The sequence below is a fragment of the Mirounga leonina genome, unplaced genomic scaffold (assembly GCF_011800145.1).
Source record: "Mirounga leonina isolate KUSES-001 unplaced genomic scaffold, KU_Mleo_1.0 Mir_82, whole genome shotgun sequence".
Lineage (NCBI taxonomy): Eukaryota > Metazoa > Chordata > Mammalia > Carnivora > Phocidae > Mirounga > Mirounga leonina.
In genome coordinates this window covers 50,534,351-50,557,733 of record NW_023270825.1, presented here as the reverse complement: position 1 = coordinate 50,557,733, position 23,383 = coordinate 50,534,351, and the positions used below count along the sequence as shown (strand labels likewise).

General features: G+C 33.0%; 1 protein-coding gene across 1 annotated transcript in view; it reads right to left on the bottom strand.

Moving 5' to 3' along the window:
* The window catches only part of MDGA2 (MAM domain containing glycosylphosphatidylinositol anchor 2), a 797,493-nt gene that overhangs the window by 22,106 nt on the left and 752,004 nt on the right, over positions 1-23,383 (bottom strand). Inside the window, exons 12-14 of the mRNA XM_034992713.1 lie at positions 20,811-20,831; positions 12,254-12,409; positions 11,623-11,781 (exon numbers count right to left, since the gene is read on the bottom strand). Of these exons, the coding sequence (XP_034848604.1) occupies positions 11,623-11,781; positions 12,254-12,409; positions 20,811-20,831 (336 nt within the window). The remainder of the gene's footprint in view (positions 1-11,622; positions 11,782-12,253; positions 12,410-20,810; positions 20,832-23,383) is intronic.

Below are 23,383 nucleotides of genomic sequence, written 5' to 3'. Positions count from 1 at the left end.
TTAATGTTCAACTCTGACTATATTACAGGAATCAATTTTACTTGGTAATGGACTATTACCCTTTTATTATGGTTGATTCCTTTTGCTAGTATTATATTTAGGAATAATGCATGCATATGTATACATAATGTTCTCCCCTTTCTTTTTTTTTTAATCTTGTTGCATGTTCACTTTTGCTTCAGGATCTACTATCTTCTGTTTTTTTCCCCTTCAATGTAAGAAAGAATCTCAGGCTTGTCCTCCATAGTACTGATTTTAATTTCCATAGTTTGGATTCTGTTCTTTTGTTTCTAATGTCATCTTCGTTTGGCTATTATATTATTTATGATGTTACATTCCTTTCTGATCTCACAAAGCTCCCACTTATTTCAAGTCTTTTATTCAGTTCCTTTTTTAAAATTCATCCACTGTTGTGTCATTCTTATTTTTTATTGTTTAATAAAGTCATATTCCTATGCATTTATTGAAAGTTATAAAGCATATACAGAATAAATTTTACTTTCACCTGAATTATAAGTCTTTTTCAACAATATGTGTTTCCTTTATTATGTGCATGCTAGCTTTGTTTTTTTCTGTGGAATCTTCACTGGAGCCTTATTTTCTCAATCTCTATTTTCTCTTATTTTAATCCTCTTTATTCATCCTTAAATAATGCTAAGTAATCTTGTGACAATTCCCTCCAAAACAATTTATGGGGCTTTTATATCCACAGGATAGGAGTGGATTTTGTTAGCTTCTCCTGTAAGATCTAAGGCTGCAGAACAGGTTAATGTGAGAGTCACTACTATACCAAGATTCAGCAATCTGAGAATATGGAAAAGCATTCATGTCTTTGAGCCATTTAAGAGTTGAATTTTCTGGGACTTTCCTGCCGTGCTCAGTGATCCATTGTGGTAAGAAGTAGCTTTCTGAATCCATCTTTCTATTTTCCTTTTTAGATACTCAATGTGGCTCAACTTTTCTTGCTCCATGACCTAAGGTGCAAGCAATCTTGCACATTAGAAAGGCAACCTTGTGCCAAAAGGAAAAGCCACTGCAGGACATATTTCTGTGTGATGTAACTGCATTCTATTTTTGAACGTAAATCCACAACAGGGAAGGATTCTAAGGAAATCAAGCCCCAATAAATTATAAATTGTGTTAAACATTAAATAAAATTATAATACTTTTTGAGTCCCTTAGTTGTCATTGGACTTACAAAGTGGTATGTAGCATGCACCTTTCTGAAATTATTTGAAGAAATGGTCTGTATGTTCATGAGATAGAAAATAGGCTCCTCATCTATTCCATGGCTTGTGTCTGCCACAGCCAATGGCTGTATTAGTGGTAACTGATGGGGTTGAGCTGTGATAGTCCCTACTGGTTTCTTATCTAACTGAACTGCTTTTACAGAAAGGAAAATATCAGGTTTTTTTTGTTTGTTTGTTTGTTTTTTTTAATTTCTTAAATGTAAGACCTAGCTTCTTTTTCTAATAGAAGTCCTTCAATATCTTGCATGAAAAGAATGAATGATGCTTTCTCTAAGCTATTAAGGGAGTTCAAGTTTTTCCATACTTTAAAAGTTACCAGTAGATGTAAGGTAAATGTAACTGTGAGGTGCTAGTGTAAATCGATGGCAGTGAATGAATTACCATTTTATGTGGAAGTCTTATTTCTCTTGGGTAGCATGACCAATTATTTTAATTGAAGTGACAGGAATCAATCCTGTCATTGAATCAATCAATACATGGAAATTTGTGTCAGATGTTAATAAAAATGACACTCTTTTTAGATTTGTTAGCTGTAATTAGGCCAGAAAAGTACTATATACTATGTTTTTCAGAATTTACTTAAAGTAGGAAATATGTACTTTAATAAAATACACATTTATATCTATATCTGTATGACTTGCCATTATTATATCAATAATTATAAGTTATTATATCAGGATCAAATATATTTTTTCTCAGGGAATATGTTTTCCCTGTGATCATGTTTATATTTTTAATTAATGTTTTATTTTTACATATGTAATAAAAATTCAAACTTGAATTATTTCAATTTATGTTTGTTGAATATATACTATGTGAAAAATATTTGTCCTAGACCTAAAGAAGCCAGGTCTGATTATCCCAGATTTGAATTTGTTTTTGAATAGATTATATGAGCTATAGTCAGTTGTGGCCAGATTTTATTTTAAAAGGCAAGCATTACTTATTTAAAAAGATACTAAATGTATAACTGACTGAAAAAAATTCTTTAAAATATAATTTAAACATCTTACTCTTATGCATATAGTATTAATTATACTCCATTATGCATGAATCCAAACTATTGATGCACTGGTCTATTTTATGACAAAAGCAATATTAACAGACAAATGATTTTAGTACTTTTTTAAAGCAAGTTTCCAGTTATTTAAGTTTATAAGAGAGAATTCAATGACAACAGTTATATAAACTTATGTTCAGGTCATTTAGGTCAACAAAATTAGAACTTGTGAAACAGAATAAAGCAATTGAAGAGAAGTTAGATTCAGCAAAGCTGATTCAGCACATTATTATAGTATTATAGTAAGAAAATTCCAAAGTGAGTATGATGGATTGTGTTAATCCCTTTAAAAGTTATTTTAAGTCCTTAGAGGCACTGTGTTTATGCTTGAGTAGGCACCAGTTATCAATAGGTAAGAATTTAATCATCCCCAAGGATTTTCAAATACTATATAGTTCCATGATACAAGTCTGAGGTTGCTAAGCAAAACTTAACTGTCTTTTTCTTCTTTTTGGTTTCCTAATTCTCATCTTTTGATCACCACCCCTTCAAGAGTCAGGTGCAAGAGCTCGAAAGAACTGACCTCATGTTAGGGACCATGGTCAGAAAGGCTAACTGACCTAAGTGCTGTATTTATTATCTCATGAGCAGTGACCAAGGTTTTGGAGTTACTTATGGCATTGTGAAATCACATGATTTCATAGAAATTACTGTATAAATATAATTTGCATCAATATTATTTATAATTATTATTACCTAGTTCTCTTCTTTCACTAAGTCATTAATATAATTTTACTTTTAACTATTTACTATAAATATATATTTTATATAAATAACTGAAATATATGTCCTAAAATATGTATACATATTTCCTACGGATACTTGAAATTACCAAGTTCATAGAAATTAATTTGTAATTTGGCTTACTCTAAGGCCTAGGGATCACTTGCCCATAAATCACATTTTTATTCTAATCAGTAATACAGAGATTAATTTGTGTTTCACATTTCATGGAAGATGAGGATGTGCCCAAATTATCTAGCTTCAGGCAAGAGCTATGTATACTGATAGGTAATTGTTAGCATCATTTGTTTTGTACACACAGACAAAAATGGGAAATTATAAAATCATTATTTTCTGCTTGAATAGAAATGGCTGCATGTATCCACTGTTACTAGTTTTTCAATATATAATTGCAATGATATCTTAAATAAAAAATGTCAGTTCATTTTCTCTAGTTATTACCATGCCTTCTTGTATCCAGTTGAATCTCCACATTAGTGTCCAATGAATTTTCCTAAAACATAGCCTTCATCAGGCTTTCTATTTCTCTGATATATGTCAGATCCCTTACATAGACCCTGACACTCTTTGGCTCGACCACTTCCCTTTCTCTGCTGTAAGAGCACTATTCTCCATTCTAACATGTGGCTCTTTTTCTCACATTCTGTAACCTTTGCTTTCTGCTTAATACTTACTTGTTTGGATGGTTTACATTTTTTCTCTTCCACAGAAACTTTATTTTAACTTTGCTGTTTTCAGGTTCTCTCCCTTGTTCACCCATAGCACAGGCTTGTCATGCATTTTGATGAATATTACTTTCTGATTTTTATTTTATTCAGTAATTTATTATCCTAAATATGATGACAACTATTTGATGGATAGGACCTTTTACTACAATTCTTTCTTATTTTCTATAGAACCCTATATACCACTAGGCACATAGCATGTGCATTTCATTCTATTGAACAAAAATGAGTGAATTTAAGACCTAAGGGTAAAAATATTCATCACAATAAATCTATACTTTCAGTGAAGTTAGCTTAAAAAGTTTTGTACATTGGGTGAGAAACAAAAGCAAGTCAATGCATTTGCTTACCATTAATTCAACTGATGAAATATTTTTTATTTATTACACTAAGAATTAGACTTGTATATTTTGAAATACCAGCCTTTCTCAGTCATATCATTAATTTTATTTAAATATCTCAGCTTCTACTATACATTGTTTGAGTAATAAATAAATAGGAGTAGAATAAATTTAGGGATTGTTGGTGGTTCAAAACACAGACTTAAAATGTAAGTGCACTAGGGACGCCGGGGTGGCTCAGTCGGTTAAGCGACTGCCTTCAGCTCAGGTCATGATCCTGGCGTCCCAGGGTGAGTCCCACATCAGGCTCCCTGCTTAGTGGGGAGTCTGCTTCTCCCTCTGACACTCCCCTCTCTCATGCTCTCTCTCTCTCTCTCACTCTCTCACCCTCAAATAAGTTTCTCAGCAAATGCAAGTGGGCTTTTTTTGTTGTTGTTCAACCCATGCTTTCTAATTACTGATTTGAATGGTTCTGTAGATTAAAAATAAAGTTCTTAATTGAGTAAAAAAAAGTAATAAAAATAAAATCTAAAAGGTAAGTGCACTAGATATTGCATATGGTCTTATTAGAGGGTCTGTGACAGGTGTGTGTAATAACAGATTTCAGTAAGTGGTTATAAATCATGGCTAGGTTCTATCCACCCCCCCTTGAAAAAAAAAATACATCTTAATTCAACAAAGCGCTTCCTCAACGAATGTCTTCCACCTATAGCATTATTTTCACACTGATTGACATTGGCATTATCAGTATTAAATACAAACAGGACTTTACTGAAAACAAGCTCAAACTGTCTTTCCTATAATGTCTAACTCCAAGGGAAAAAAATGTGAGCAGATTTCCTACTTGAGGAATATACCTGAGATATAAGCAAGAATCTTTAATTTTTTTACTCAAACAGAAGAGAAATATGGTCTTTAACGAAACTGAGAATAAAAATCAGACCATAGAACCATGCAAAATGTTGTCACCATTGCCTTCTCTACATCTTGTATAAAACCACTGAAGTCTCCATTTTAAAAATTTTGAATGCCAGCACTGCGAAAGTTTTAATACACTCTTGCTAAAAGGTAATGTGAGATACCTTATTAAGAAAAATTTAATTAGAGGTTAATTCCAGATTCGTTAAATTCTATTTCTGTATTCCATTAGTCAATCATAAAGTGACATATCTGGACCATGATACTACAGCTCAAAACATGAACTGCAATATATTATGGTCTGTCAGTATATAAAATTTTTATTTGAACAAGTTTTGTATCTTTCTGAAAGTACCAAGTGAAAATATTTCCCATTATACTACTAAGGGTACTTTTATAAACATAAATTTCTCTTTGAATTAGTCGTTAAGAAATATGTGACATTTTTGCTTTCCTCTATGCTTTAGTTGCCAGAGCACTTAGACTCAGATTCAAGTTAAGTCAATGATTAACTTTCCATTTTTTCCCCAACATATTCTATAAAGTCTTGGTGAAATGACCTTCTGTTTCCAATCTACACCAATACTTTTTTTTTTTAAAGATTTTATTTATTTATTTGAGAGAGAGAGAGCACATGAGAGGGGGGAGGGTCAGAGAGAGAAGCAGACTCCCCGCCGAGCAGGGAGCCCGATGCGGGACTCGATCCCGGGACTCCAGGATCATGACCTGAGCCGAAGGCAGTCGCTTAACCGACTGAGCCACCCAGGCGCCCAACTACACCAATACTTTTAACTCACTTGCTTTGTTTTCACTCAGAAGCTTAAATATCTAGTTTACATTGTTATTTTTAAAAATCTATTGAGCCTTTGTTGTTTCAGAGGATCAAACAGAAAGCAATCATGATTGCTGCTCTCGAGCTTACAGTCTAGCAGAGGTCAGGGTGACAGATACTATGATAGAGATGTGCACCAGGTGTTATGGGAAAAAAAAGGAACAAGAGGATGGGGAAACATTTCAGCAGATGCCCTTGAGTTAGCTTCTGAAAGTAGAATATGAGTTACTTAGATGATTTAAGAAGGGAAAAAGTACTTATTCTGTCATGTGATTTAAAAAATATTTATTTGCTTAATAAGTATTTATATAGTGGGCAAATAAATATTTACATTTGCAGGGCAACATGTGATGGGGAGAGACCTTGTTTCATGTAGTTCAGCAGAACAAAGATGGAGCCTCGAAAAAGGCCCCAGATACAAGACAGCTCAATTTGGGGAACTTCATGTGTGGCAGGTATAGACTAGGCAGCTGCCTTAAGGAGAAGCCAGAGAGGCATATGTCCTTGAGGTCCTTATGTTACTGGTTTTAGAGAATGATCTTTACCCCAGAAACTACAGGCCCAAGAGACAGCAAGGAAGTCAGTAAGCAGGGGAATTCAGCCATATACCCAAGAAGTGATTGGCACTGAAACTGAGCATTATATCCTAAAACACATTTCAAGACACTGAGGACTGATATCCTGATCTCCACCTGCTTCAACTCCCTCTGCATCACTGATCAGTCTCTGCTTCCATTTACCACTCTCCTGAAACCATCTACTCTTTGAATACGCAAGAGCTGTATCTATTTTAAAGAAAAAAAAAATAGATACTGTCAAGAAGGCAACTTCCAAGTCTGCTTGCTATTCTTGCACCTAGGAATGTATCAAAAGCCACGTTCCTACTTAATTCTTTTCTTCCCACCTCAGTGGAAGTGACATTAATTCCCCTCTTCAAGGCTAATTCTCCTACTAGAACTCTCAATTTCCATCTCTTCAAGAAACTTGCTTCGCTTTGGCTTTTGTATCTAAAAACTTACCTTTCTATTAATTTTTTCCTCTTAAAATAGGTACATCTATAACCCACGTCTCTCTACTTGATCACTTCTTCCCCACCCTCAAGATTCATGAGAGAACAGATCCTAATAATGGACTCCTTTTCTTTGCTTCCCATTTGTTCCACAGTGAAATTAGCTTTCTAAAGCCACGACTTTACTGAACCATACCTTTCAAGTTCAATGAATGTATTCGTAAGTGCCTTTTGTATTTTTATCTTTAATTTCCTAGTATGATATGATGATGCTTATATCTCACATTCTTTCTAGAAATAAATGAAGTACATTTTTTTACTGAATTTAATAAGCTTTTGTCATATCAAATGACCTCAAGTGAAGTTCAATTCCTCTCAAGAACATTAGAAATCCAGCTGATTAATCATGATTCAAAACGCCTACTAGTAGCTATAGGATTGCTGAAATAATCTTATACTATTATCAATAGCTAGACATTATATCATGTACATATAAATCAACAGTTTAAGGGTGACATATTGTAGTTTTCATTTATTTTTTCTTAAATCAATTTTTTAAATGTTTTATTTATTTATTCATGAGAGTCAGAGAGAGAGGGAGAGGCAGAAGCAGAGGGAGAAACAGGCTCCCCGTGGAGCAGGGAGCCCGATGCGGGACTTGATCTCAGGACCCTGGGATCATGACCTGAGCCGAAGGCAGACGCTTAACCATCTGAGCCACCCAGGCGCCCCTCTTAAATCAATTTTGATGAAACATTTAACTAACAAAAAATGGTACCAATGTGGCAAATAAACGCTAAGATGCCTCCCAACGATTTCCACCTCTTAGCATTAACACTCTTGTGTAATTTCCTCCCATTAAGTGTGGGTTGGAATTATCAGCTCCCTTATAAGAAATAGAATAAGGCAGAAGTTAAAAGCCTTGGGCATGTATTTGCTCTCTCTCATGCATTGCTTGCTTTGGAGGAAGCCTGCTGCCATGCCATGAGACAGTCCCAGAGAGATGTCCATATGCCAAGGAACTACCTGAGAGAGCTGAGAGGAATTCAACAGCCAGCAAGAAATCAATGTCCTCAGTCCAACACTATGATGGAGTGAGGCCTGCCAGAAACCAAGTGAGCAGGCTTAAAAGTATATCGTCCCTAAGTCCAGTCTTCAACTTTGAGGGCAGTCATGCCTGACAGCTTGCAACCTCATGGGAGACCTTGAGCTACAGACACTCAGCTAAGCCACACCCATATTCCCGACCCACAGACACTGAGAGGTAAATGTTTGTTGTTTCAAACCACACAATTTGGGGGAAACTTTTTACATAGCAATCTATAAGTAATACAACGTATTTGACTTTATTTCAAAGAGGAATCTCTTTTCTAAGTAATGCATAACCGAATGCCCATTTTTGTATTAAAAAATCAGGACTCTTCTCAATGATATATTGAGCATTAGTCATAGTTTAAACAGCAGAGATTATGTATGGTTACTCAAGAAGGAATAACTGCAATTAGGCTATTAGAAACTCACAACAAATCATTTTTGAATCTGGATTTCCAAGAGAATGAGTCAAACTGAGAATGTTATTTGTAAAACTAGTAACTATAAATGCCCCCAGGTTTCCAGATGAATGAGTGTCTTAGAATAACATCTGCGAAGAGGGAAGGTTTCAGCTATAGGCAGCCTCTCCCTAATGAGGCCATTCATCTGGTCCTCATTGATGAGTCAATGTCTGGAACAGTCATTTTTGCCTAGATTTTAGTAAGCAGCATGATCACGCCCTGCCGAGAGGCACTCAAGTGACAGATCTGACACCTGCAAACTTCCACCATCCGATGAAACAGACACAAGCCTCAAAGTGGCAAATGTATGAGAACATGGAAGAAGTGGAGAACTGCCTTCCTCCTGAAACAATCCGAATAAAACTGGCGGAGGTCAGCGGGACATTCATCGATGATAAAGAGGATAAGAATAACGTGTGTGAAGTTAAAAGTATATTAAAATTATCTTGGATCTCAACATAAATATGCAGAAGTTTTGAGGAGGGGCTAGCCTCATAAAAACAGAACCTGCATATTTTATTCATTAAAGTAATTCAAAATATTGATCTTGGAATTATTTATTTAAAAGCCAATTTAAAATAAACCTGTTCCAAGGTAAACTGGAAGGAGGGAAAGGAAGTCCAAGAAGTATATTTGAAATAAAGAATAAGTAAAACATACATCATCAGCTAATGGGAAAAATTAGAGTTGAGCCAATCCTACCTTTGTAATAAGATCGCAATCTCACAATATGTAAGATGGTTTGGGATTGGTGTGGAGATTTCTTTTCATAGGTTAGGCCCTAGTGAACCTAAACTAGTGTCATAATTTTCTATCCGCTTTTCCAGTCTATATTCTGATTCTCAGTGATTTTACCCACTCCTAGAAGATTTATTTTCCCAAACCAAAAATCTCATCATGCACGTCATCTGCACAAAATCTGTACTGTCTCCCCCTACCACTAAATGAGCTAAACTTTCAAAACACTCCAGTAAGTCTCCCTGCAGGGTGGAGAAGCAGACAAACTCTGTGTCTGCTTCCCAGATTGGTATTATGACTCCGCAATTTATTAGCTGTGACATTACAGCAAGTAAAGTGAAGTAAAATTCTCTGTATCAGTTTCCTTATCTATGAAACAGGATAATGATTTTAAGGAGCCACAAATGTTTATTGTGAAAATTAAAAGAAATAATCCATGACGTGTTAGGAATAGTGACCTGGCCCATCAATATTAGCTATTACTTTACTGTTGCTATTATTGCTGCTATTTGAGATTCAAAGTAGCCTAAGATTATGAGTGTCTACCATCTGATAGGAGATTTTATATATGCTACCTTAGTTCACTTGCACTGCAAATTTCTGAAACAGGAATGATTAGTCCCATTCTATAGGCGAGGAGGCCACGACACAGACATTTTAAATGAATTCTCTAAATTCCTATAGTGACTGAGGGCTAACAGCCGCGTTCCTGCCCAGGTTTCCTGACTTCATGTGAAGGGTACTTTTGACTGCACAAGTTTGTCCTTCCAGATTTGTCACCTAGTGCTCCACTGTGAAAAACACTGGTTAATAGTGCTGGCAATGATTTTATACCCCAGCATAACCAGTTACTTGCACTTCATACACACTCTCTGAGGTTGTGTTCTCTACTGTAAAAGATGAATGGGGGATGCCATCTTTATGAACTGATTAAGGGGATTACTTCACTTAAACAGTGCGGTAGCTGGAATAGATCATGTGCACAATTTTATTAGTTTATATAATTATATATTTATATTTTTGGTTTTATTCATTTATATCAAAACACTTAATGTCCTCCTAACATCCCACATTTTACTTCCTCATTATCAGTGCCTTAATTGTCCCTGTGTTTATCTCTGTTTATTGAAAATGTACCCTTCTTTCATAGAGAAACATTTTCCATTGTCCCTAAGCATTTCCTTATTCTTCAGCTAGATGCAGATCCACAATCCCTGGTCCAAATTCTGTGAGCGTAGATGCTTCACCATTTAGAATTTTGCCTTATTTTAGAAAGGTAAAGGAATATATATCTTGGATATTACATGACAGTCTCTGGAAGGATCTGGAACAGAATCTCATAATTAAACAGTAATGTTTTTGCTGCAAATAGTATAAATGCTCACACTTATTTGGATAGATAAAGACTATAAATAAGTTCATATTAGCCCAGGTCATATATTCTAAGGCACAGAGATTAGGCTGGCATGCATCGCCAAATTTAATTAAGTTAAAAAATTTTGTGTTCAGTTTTTTTGATTTTAGAATTGTGCATAAAGAATTGTAGACCCATATGATCTCTCCCCACCTCCCGCAGGAGTTTTAATAGGTTCTTTCTTTTTTAAAAAAAATATTTTATTTATTTGAGAGAGAGAGAGAGCACATGAGAGAGAAAGAGAGAGAGAGTGAGCGAGAGCATGAGCATGGGGAGGGGCAGAGGCAGAGGGAGCAGCAGACTCTCTGCTGAGCAGGGAGCCCTAGGTGGGGCTGCTTCCAGGACCCTTGGATCACGACCTGAGCTGGAAGCAGATGCTTAATTGGCTGAGCCACCCAGGCACCCCTGCTAGGTTCTTTCTAAAGACTGTGCAGTATTCTATCCAGCATGATTATGTATTCACTCATCTTGGCCTCCATTACTGTACGTGAGTCTCTAAGGGCAAGGAATGTATCTTCATCTTTGCGTGCTCTTCAGGACCCAGGATGTTCTTAAATCTTACTAAGTGTGTTAGGCATACTTTATAAACAAGAAAATATCATACCAGTATTCCAAATGTGTAGACAGTGCTAAAAGTATTTGTCTTGCAAAGATGGCAACACTCCTTTTCATGGTCATTAATACACGGTGAGTCATTATTCACACAAATTTCTTTAAAAAGAAGCAGCCTAAGTTATACTGGTATTAATTTCACAATAAGATCATAAAGAATTTAACCCATCGATGATTTGCCTGAATGCGGATTCTAGAAGGGGTAGGTAATGCTCCAAAAGTTCAAATTCTAAAATAAAATTTGGAAATTAGGACATGATGGGGGAACATTCTTAGCATCTTATTTTGCAATTTGAAGGTAAGTCATTTAAAAGTCAATGATGATATTCTTTGACTAAAATTGATTTCATGCTGTGTATTTGTGAACCTTTTTCTTCTTAGTTACGATTTACTCTAGAAGGAACATAATAATTCTTGCCGTCTCACCTATATGTTGTCCATACATGTGATAAAAGAAGCTGAAACAATATGCAGTGTTCGTGGGGCCATAAGGGTTTTTAGGAGCTATGCTGAAAACAGGGCTGAGAAGTCGGGCCTTTTCGCCTTCCAATCTGGGTCGAGATGTCTCAATGTACATATAAAAACCTTTAAAAAAACAATATAAAATGTTTAAGCACATTATTAGGTGACATGAAATTTGAAATCATTTAGAAGTTTGAGTTTTTATATGAAGTAAATTATAGATTCACAGGAGAATTTTGATCTAATTTATGAACGATTTATATATAATATAAAGAATAAATAAATGATCTACGTAAAGATAAAATTGCTTAAATGTATAAAAACTTTAGACAAAACTGGACTTTTACACTTGAATTGTTAAAAAATTCCGATCTCTCAGCTATATGTATCAGTGAGTTCTGAGAGAAGATTCATGTCTACAGACTTGGAAATTTCTGAATTATTGGTACTGTACATTAAAAATTTAATGTTTTATCCCATAATCTTCAACTCTATAGCTAAACGTTCTGTTGCGTGTCATATTAATGGCATTGATTTCTGAAAGTCCAAGGCTGGAGTATGATTGTTATAAACACAACATTTCATACCCTCATACCTTCTTTAGAGCCAGTACGATCAGCATTAGGTCCTGTGTTTGGAGTGTATTTTGTATTTCTTGTTGCAGTACTTTGCTTTGTCCAGTCAAAATTATCTGTATCATCTTGGGTGAACAAACAGATGTTCCCATCTTCAAATCCACAATGAAATTCTCCTGTTAATGAATTTTCATTAACGTAATTAATATTAATTAAATTAATATAAACACTGCAATATTCTCATAAAAATTTTTAAAACATTATACATATAGCAATAATAATGCAAGACTGTGATAGTGAAACCAGAGCCATGATAGCACACAAGATTGTGACTAAACCTAAAACTAGTTCAATTTTAACAAAAAAGAAAAATAATCTTGATATATAAATCAGTCTCTTGGTTTAGTAACTTAACCCCGAACCATTTTCCTCTGAAATATCCAAATAATTGAAATTAAAGAATATAATTCACACTTGAATTATGGCTGATGACTTTTCCCAACTTTCATTTTTCGAGTCTAGAAATAATCCAAACAAAACTGTCAATTACAAAATAAGCTTTATTAATTTACGTGACAACACGTTAAGGCCGTACACCTTGAGGATATAATTTTTCACACCATGTCTGGAAATGCTTTCATGCATACCCACGTGCAGAAATGGAAGTTTACTTAGGGGAAGATAATGGCAAAATATTTAAAAAAGTAGTTATCCTTAAATTTTTCTTGAATGTGGATTTGGCAGCAGGTTAAAATTCACTAGACATAAAGTAATGAAAAGCCTTTATGAAGACTGTGGAAGGACTGGGATTTCTTGTATGCCTGCCACATGCTGAGTTCAGACCCAGCAAAAAGTTCAGAGAGAACTTTTTCAATGAGGGTAGGAATAATGTTTCTAGGTATCAAAGGGTTTTCTTACTGGGATGTACCCTGCTTGAAATACAGGCGTAAATAAAGAAGATAATGTCAACTAGATACAAAGAAGACATGAACAGACATTTCTCCAGAGACATCCAAATGGCCAACAGACACACAAAAAGATGTTCAACATCACTGATCATCAGGGAAATGCAAATAAAAACCACAATGAAATCTCACACAATGAGATGGCATTAAATAAAAAAAAAGCATTGCCAAGCATGTGGAAAAATTGGAACCCTTATACACTGTCATGGGAATGTAAAATGGTACAGCCAGTAAGGAAAACAGTATGGAGTTCCTCAAAAATTACAAACAGAACTACTGGGGGCACCTGGGTGGTCCAGTTGGTTAGGTGTCCAACTCTCGATCTCAGGGTCGTGAGTTCAAGCCCTGCTTTTATTTTTTTACTTAAAAAAAAAAAATAGAACTGTGTAATCCAGCAATCTTATTTCTGGTATGTATCCAAAAAATTGAAACCATTATCTCACAAGGAGAAGGATGCACTCCTATATTCATTGCAGCATCTGTTGCGATAACCAAAATATGGAAGCAACCTAAGTGCCCATCAGTGGATGAATGGATAAAGAAGATATGCATACAGTGGAATATTATTCACCTTAGAGAAGAAGAAAATCTTGCCAATATGTGACGACACTGATGAACCTGGAGGACATTCTACTAAGGACATTATATTAAGCCATGTAATTATTCTTAGAAGAATTATGCTGCAAGATTACACTTATGAGGTATCTAAAATATCCAAATACATAGAAGCAGAAAGTAGAATGGTGGTTTTCAGGGGCAGGAGGAAGATGGAAATGGAGAGACATTGGTCAAAAGGTATAAACTTTCAGTTCAGCAAGAGATCTGCTGTAGAACATTATTCTGGGATAACAGTGCTGTATTGTATACCTAAACATTATTAAGAAGGTAGATCTCATGTTAAATTTTTTAATTTTTAAAAAATTTTTTAAAAATTAGAAAAATTAAATAATTTTTAAATTTTTAAAATTTAAAATTTTTTTTTAAAATCACAATTTAATAAAAGAAGAGGGAAGGAAGGAAGGAAGGAAGGAAGGAAGGAAGGAAGGAAGGAAGGAAGGAAGGAAAGTAGGAAGAAAACCATTGACATGTACACATAAAAATAAAACAGAAGGCTTTCCCTTTGAATTTAAGTTTTTGTTTTGTTTTTGTTTTCAGATTAAAGACTTGCTGTACCTCTTTGTGTTTATTTATATTCTATATTATGAATAGGAATATTTACAGGGAACATAAGCATTTAGTGAATTCTAAATCAGTAAATTTCTGGATAAACAATATTCCATATAAAATATTTTTCAGCATATATTTATGTCATGGATCTTGTACTAAAGAAGACAGGACTGCCTGATACTATCAATTGAGATCTAATGTTGGTGACAGCAGTGTAGCTATATGCATGGATACATTTCTTTAAATATCTTTTAGGCACAATAAGAGATTCCTTTAGCTGCTACTTTGGAGTCAGGATAAAGCAATGCTTGATTTTAAATGTTTTCAGTTGTTTAATTACATATTGTATTCACACAAAGAAAATATCAAAAAACAAATGTAAAAATTAAGGATTTGTTTATAAATCTGCTGTCAAACCCTACTTTTTATGTCATTTAAAAGCATATGTGATGAATTTTTATACAACCACTTAAACATATCTTTTGTGTAATTTAGCCTTGTTTGAAAAAAAATTGCCTACAAAAAACAAGAGTTTTTAAAACCTGAAAATTGAAGTCTTTCATAGTAAAATTAAGCAACAGTACAGCTTATGAGAAGACGTGTCCATAATTTTAGATATATCTAAAATTTTTCATAATTTGGTTATTTTACAGAAGACATAAGTTTACAATAAATTTGAAGGAGACTTAAGACTCCAGTAATTCCCATTGCACAAAGATAAATAAGTCATCTCCATAGTTCTTCATTACTTCTGTAGACATCTTTACAGTGAAGAAACCTATTACTGGAAAGATTTTATAAAAAGTAGAAAGATAAAAGTGGGAAAAACTCACCATTTTGGACCATAATAATCTTATGATTATCCTGTCATTGTATGTGGGGTAATTATGCAAAAGGCTATTCATCAAAAAGTTTATTGAAATAAGGAATATCTTGATAGTGAAAATGCATCAGTCTGTAAAAACTTATCAAAAGTCTATGTAATATTAAATATTCAAAGATCTCATAAAATAAGAAAGTAATATAGTCCAGGATTTTCACAAAGATATGCAACTGAAGACACTTGATATTGAATTTTTCAGTGGTTTTCTAACTATAATACGATCTTGGTAGTTTCAAGAGCTACTTGGAAATAAAGAAATATATTTGAAATATTTTGTATTACATGGTCTTCAGAATTATGCTTTATTTACCCCAATTCTTCTCACTACAGTGAAGAAAGACTAAAACTTGGGGAAAAGCAGCCTGATGCCCAATAGTCCTCTAGCCCAATGACTCCCTCTTGTAACCACCTATCCTGTTTCTTTATTTTTTACTTTATGTTTTTAGCTTTACTGAAATATAATCGACAAACAAAAGTTATATATATTTAAGTTATATACAATTTGATGTTTTGATATATATTTTGAAATAATCATAATGAAGCAAATTAATACATTCATCACTTCACATATCACATAGTTACCATTATTTTCCTTCCTTCCTTCCTCCCTTCGTCCCTCCCTCCTTCCCTTCCTCCTTTCCTTCCTTTCTTTTTTTTGGAGGTGAGAACCCTAAAGATCTACCCTCTTAGCAAATTTCAAATATACAATACAGTAGTGTTAAGCATAGTCACCATACTGCACAATAGATCTCCAGAACTCACTCATCTAACATAACTCAAAGTGAATACCCTTTGACCAACATCTTCCCATTTCCCCCTCCCTCTTGCTCCTGGCAGCCACCATTCTATACTCTGCTTCTGAGTTTGACTATTTTAGATGCCATGGAAATGAGATTATGCAGCCTCTGTCCTTCTGTGTCTGGCTTATTTCACTTAGCATAATAAACCAAATTCACCTATGTTGTCTCAAATGGCAGGACAGCCTTTTTAAAAGCTGACTAATATTCTGCATTTTCTTTATCCATGAATCCACTGATGGATGTTTAGATTATTTCCATATCTTGGCTATTGTGAATAATGCTGCAATGAACTTGGCATTGCAGGTATTTCATCAGTTGAGCTTTATTTCTTTTGGGTATTTACCCAGAAGTGAGACTGCTGCATCATTTGGTAATTCTCTCTTTAATTTTTGAAGAACCTCCATACTGTTTTCTATAATGGCTGTAGCAATTTACATCCCCACCGACAATGTGCAATGGTTGATTAAAGAGACTGTCCTTTCCCTACTGTGTGTTTTTGGCACTTGCCGAAAATCAGTTGACTGTAAATTCATGGATTTATTTGTGAGTTTCCCATTCCGTTCTATCAGTCTAAATTACAGTTTTTATGCTAGTACCACACTCCTTTGATTAACTGTAGATCTGTGATATATTTTAAAATCAGGAAGTGTGATGCCTCCAGCTTTATTTATATATTACATGAGCTATTTGTGCTCTTTTATGGTTCTATGTGAATTTTAAGATTGTTTTCTCTATTTATGTAAGGAATGTCACTGGCATTTTGATAGGGATTGCACTGAATTAGATCATTTGGGGAAGTATGGATATTCTAACAATATTAATTCTTCTAATCCATGAACACAGGGTGTCTTTCCATTTACCTGTCTTCTCTAATTTCCTTCAACAATGTGTTATAATTTTTAGTGTAGAAGTCTTTCACTTCTTTAGTTAAGTTTATTCCTATGTATTCTATTCTTTTTGTTGTTATTTTGAATGGGACTGCTTTCTTAATTTCCTTTTCAGATAGTTCATTGTGAATGTAGAGAAATGTCACTGGTTTTTGTGCTTTGATTTGTGTCACCTCACTTTACTTAATTTATTATCTCTAACTTTGGAATGACATTTTAGAGTGTGCTACTATGGTAAACTTTCTTTTCAGTTTTAAGTTGTTTCCTAGAGATAGTGAGACTGTCACACATATATATTATTTATATTATTATATTATACATATTAATATTTATATTATATATATGTGTATTTCATATATGTATAAACCATCTTGTACTTAATATAAACCATAAGAAGTCCAAAATTTTTTTCCAGAAGTTCTGAATTTTAACAATTTGGACTTCAGAACCTAAAGCAGACCAAATACACTTTTCAAAAATTTTAAAACCTCTTTACAGAAAATTTCAACTCCGTTGCTGAGATACTTGCAAGACCTCAGAATTCATTTCAATCTTATTTCAATATTTTTGTTTTCTTTTCAATTAACACAGTCCAATCACAGACTAAACTTCAGGTTTGGTCCAAAGATACCCTTCCTGAGGAAATCAGCAGTGTAAGAAAGATGCTGCCCATGCTTAATGGAGCCTGTAGGATATGGTTTTCTTGACAACTAATCATCCTTTTTAGTTCAAAATTTCAATCAAAAGAGTCTTTAAAAAACTATAAACAAAAGGCCTTCCTCTTTTAAATTTAAAAAGTAATTATTTTGAGTCTAATGAAGAATCATACTATGACAAAATTTCATGGACTTACTCTATATAGATATATTGGAAGTAGATACTTAGGATAAGTCAATTCACTTAAAAACTATATAAGTTGTTAAAATGCAAAAGAGGAGCTAAAATTAATTTTATTTGCTGCCAATATGTGTCTCATATCACATGTATTATATTAAATATAATATATATTCCAATATATTCCTACAATCATTTTTTCTATAAAAAGATGTTTCAGATAAACCATAATTTATAATTAAGCCAACATATAGTCAAAAGATTTTTAAACTTTATTATCTAGACAATAATCTCTTATGGAAGAAATATTACTAAATGGTATTATAAGAATTCATTACACATAATTATAAATAACCTAAGAAGTAAGATTTGGTAGCGTTTTCTTCATTTTAAGAAATCACTTACAATCCTATCAGGAGTACTTAATGTTTCTAATTTCATTTTTTCCTCATTGACTTTTTTTTCCTGAACTGCTTAATTTTCACTTTCTCTTCAGCTTCATTAATATCATTACCGGGAAAATATGTTTTAATAAAATGTGGAGAATAAATAGTAAGCATATTGTAACTAATTGAACAATTATAGCAAAATTATAGAAACAAAAATCAAGTTTGCCTGAGGTTGGGATGCATACAGGTTTACTACAAGGCAGCAATACAAAAACTTTATAGAGATGATGGAACTTGTGGTGATGGTTATGTAACTGTATGAATTGGGCAACACTCCTTACAGAAATATACACACAAAAAAATGTTAATTTTACCATATGTAAATTATGATTTGAAAAGCAATGACAAATTTTAAGACATTATACCAATTAAGAAGATCTCAGGTAGAAGTAGTCTAACTGAGGGAAAGAAAAATTCACTTTCCATAGCAAAATATAAAAGAAAACATGACCTTCTACATGTTGGCCTATTTTCCTCTTACTGAATAATGTCTGGCTAATTTATTAGGAGTTTGAATGTATAATGAATGTGTTTGCTTGATAAAACATTTTTCTTTTATGTCTTTGGGACCTGGAGAGTCTTTAACAGGGTTAAAGAAATCAATTAATAAGGGAGAAATGTATGTGACTGTCAATAACATAAAAATAATTATTTTCGATAACTTAGAAAAATCATTGTGCGATGTTTACTAAAAAGTCTTTATTCTAAACAATTCTAATCTTTTACCATATTGAACACTTAGTAAAAAATAAAAAAAGTACAGTCAATAGAAATCTTTAGTATAGAGAGTTATAATGGAAATTATTTTAAAAGTAGAAAATCCAATTCATTGACTAACAACAACAACAAAAATGCTTGTTGGAGAACTTGGTAGCTATGACCTAAAGGATACGAGCTTTTAAAAGAAGCACTCAAATTCCAATTTAATGTTGTTCATCTCAAGGGCACATTTCTGGCTTCTGTAATGTTTGAATATATACTCTAGACACACTGAGCTTTGCTCAGTTATTATGGGAACATGACCTTCCTTTCCTCACCTTCTTCACCTAAGGAACCTCTACTCAACTTTCAGGACCCAGTTCAAATAGCATGTCTTTTATAAAACTTCACCTGCCATAAACTTAATGGTACTTTTTATATTGCATGGAAGTCATCTGTTAGCAAACAATATCTCTACTATTTCTTTACATATGCATTTTTTCCCAGTAAATTGAAGCTACTAAAAATTTTTTCCTTGAATTGAAATATTACTTTCAATAATTTCAAAATCAACTTTTTCCTGTATCAAGTTTTAATCTTCCCATGATGACTCTTTTTAAACATATCTACTGAAATTATAGTCAGAGAATTTACCTTCAAAAGAATTATAATCAATATAGTAACTAAATAGCAATAGTACCCTGGGGAGAAGCCAGGGAGAAACTGATTTGGGCAATTAATTCATCTTGAAACTGTTGTGTATTTGTTCTCTTAACAAATGATCATTGAACACCTGCTAAGTATAAGGTGCTGTGAAACACCAAAAGACAGTGAGATATAGAGAGAAATTAGAAACATATTTAGCTCTTAAGTATTTTATGACAAAATAAAAAATAGCTTATAACATAGATGAAGACAAGTTGTTTTTGGAAATCAAATGGAGAGAATACTCAGTGAAGAAGGAAGCATTTGTGCTAAACTTTATAAATTAAATCTCAAAGGGTTGAGAATATCCACATTAAAGGGTCATTGGTGAGAACAAAATGAACTGTGCATGAAAGCAATATGAAAACAGGAAAGATCCATGAACGTATTCAGTATTATAATCTGGATATGCAGAAATGGAGTAGAGGAGAACCTTGAGCAGAAAATAAGGTAGCAACAGGTTGTGTAGTTTGGTCTTGGGTTATATAATCAGTGAAAGGCCATTATAAGGAAGGAAACATAATAAAATGAGAAAAAAGACCTGTACAGTTTCTTCACTGAATGTAAGTAATGGAGAATATTGGATGGATGGAAGTAAGAGTGCAAATGTGGCTCTCCATTCTTTTATTAGCCAAGAACAATATATTCATAGGCACAAAATGTAGGACAAAAATCAATCTTTACTCTAATGTGAAATATTCAAGAGGATGGTGAACAGACTATCTTCTTCATTAACAATGGGGATATAGACTAGTGATGTATGAAAAATCTTGATTAAACCATTCAAATGCCAACTTTGTAACTATAGTCTTTCATAACTGGAATATAGAAATTACAAAAGAAAATTAAAGAAACACATAATAGTAATATAAATGATATGCATTGCCACAAAAGAAAAACATAATCCTATAGTTAAACAAATAGCAAATGTTAAGTTGGAGGAAACAGGTCCATATTTAGGAAAACTTATAAAAATCAATGACCAATATTAAATAGTTTGTCTTTATAATCATATCCATCAAAATTTAAAATTCACAATTCATATTTAATGGTAGTTTTACTGTTTCTATGCCATTCCATTTTAAACCAAATATGAACAGTTGCTAAATAACCTTTATATGCCTATGAGTTTTCTACTTTTCTTAACTGTGAAATGCTGCACCATTATTAAAATAAACATATACTTACTCAAATGAGGATTAACAGGAGCTACAAGAAAAGCAAAAAATAATGTTAACATGGCTTGAATGTCTTTTATAAATAAAGGTCTAATCAGTGTCTCCTAGTTCCTTATCAAAACTTAATGATCTTCCCCACTGTGACCATGGAGAATTATGTCTGCAATCCATTTTGTTCTAGAGGATTGAATAGAATCTACTTTGGAGCTCAGCAATAACAGTCTCAAAGTACCCAAAAGATCAATGTTAAATAGCATGTGGGATTTGTTCATTTTCCAAGGAACAGAGTTGCTGATTTTTTATATCTTAACCAGTGCAAAAACCCCCAGAAATCAAACTCAGGCTGACAGTAGGCCAACCTATAATCTAGATGTTTTAACAATGAAAGCAATTATCCAACAGAGATTACACTTTAGTTTTTTTGCTGTTATCTACTTCTGGTGAAAAGAACATGGTGTATATGAAAATAAAGCAAATCTTATATGTTTTTACATGCACCCCAAAACAAATAGCTACACCAGTGCTGCTTTGTTTGATTACATGAACACACACACACACACACACACAGATGGTTTTCAAATAACAAGCAATACAGTTGTGTTTTTGTGCACTAGAAGACATATTTATCTCAATAAACTGTGTTTACAATACAAGTGACAATTGATTTCTACATGAAGAGGAAAGAATACTTTACATTTTACTAAAACAACAACAAAAATGTATCTAATCTAACAGACAAAATGGTATCTGTGTATATTGGTTCTTTATTTATCACTTTGAAAGAAAATTTCATTCTGGATGAAGTAAAGCATTGTTGTGGTCTCGCAAGATTATAATAGGCAGTTAATCTAACTTGCAGAAGTTCATCTGCTCTGTTGTTAATTCCTAGTGTTTTCCATTAACCATTTTTTTTTAAACTTGGACTTTACAAATGAAGTATGATAGATAGTAAAAAATGCATACCCATGCACAAAGCATGTTCATAGTAATTGTTACATTAGTACATTGAGATCGACTTTAACAAAGCGACTTTCTCAAATATTTTTACTATTTCTTACAGTAGACAATTTCTATTACTTTGTTTTTCTGATTCTGTTTCCCCATTGCCAATTATGAAATAAGTAGAGAGGGGACTGTATATCCACTAGTTCCACTGAAGTGGAGAAAAAAATACTTTTTCTTGCAAAATATCAATATATTATAATTTGAAAATTAATTAGTAAAAATGAAAATCATTTCATAATTGATATGGAAGTTTAAAATTGTCTATGTATTTCTCACAAAGAGGTAAGCATCTTTGAATTCTAATTTGATTCTAAAATATATGTCACACCTACAGTTAACCTCTGACCACACTGAGTTTTAATTGAGTCTTCTGCTACAATATTACTAGTCATCAAATTCACTGTAAGTAGCTGATTTAACCATGTGAAAACTTCCATTCTAAATTCTAAATATTTCAGTGAGCCCATTTTTTTCTTTTTACAGTTGAACTTTCAAGTGTAATTTTTCATAAATGTCTAGATACCATTTAAGTAAACTTTAGCCAAGCCTATATTAAAGTAATTTTAATTAAAATGTTTAAGATTTTAATAAGTATGCCTAAGAATGTAAAGATAATTAAAGCCTTTGAAACTACCATAATATCTATTTTCCAGATTTATTTTTCATTTTACTCTGTTGCCTCAGAGTTTTCAGTAAAACTACTGAGCTTATAAAGATTTTTTTCTCTAGTTCTCTTTAAGAAAAGTCACATATTTTTTAAACATAGCAAAGCAACAAGGGTCTTCTGCCATGAAAGGGTCAACTAGCCCTAGTTCTATTCAGAGTTTGTCATTTCATACTTGTTTAATTCTGCAGGACACTGAAACTTTCAAGGTCCTAATATCTTTTTTTTTTAAAGGAATGGATATTAGTGCATTGTTTCTAATGTCCCTTCATATTGAGTTGTCTATAGTTTTATAACTCAAGGGCAGGGAGCATGAAACTTAGATAAGAGGGGATAATAATTCATATTTTATAAAATATAAAATTAAACTTTAGAAAAAATATACTGAGATGCTATCTAATTGTGTGCCCAGTGGAGGTAATTATAGAATAACAATTGTTATTGTCATTAAATTTTATTTATGGCTATCAAATACTAATATTTATATTATTAACAAAAAAGGTATATTTTAAAGGAACCACATTCAAGAAAAGATGTGCAGTGATTCTAATGCTTTTACAAATGTTTATTTTTAAAGGACCATATTCAAGAAAAAGATAGTTATTCTAATGCTTTTACATCCATGATCTTCTATTAATATCCTACTCTACATTGTATATCATCTTTTTTAATGAAAACTGAATATATCTAATTGATAAGAAGAGAGTGAAAATAAGTGATTTCATGTGAAAAACAACTCTAATGAGATTTTAATAATTTCACTGTATTTTTTACTTTTGATAGTATTCAGTTTACCTCTTAGGTAGGAAAAACATGCTTAATGCTAAGCTGAATGGAGAACTCCAACCGCAAAAAACACATTCTATTATTTTTTAAAATCAAGCCCAGTAATCAATGATAAAGAGAATAATATT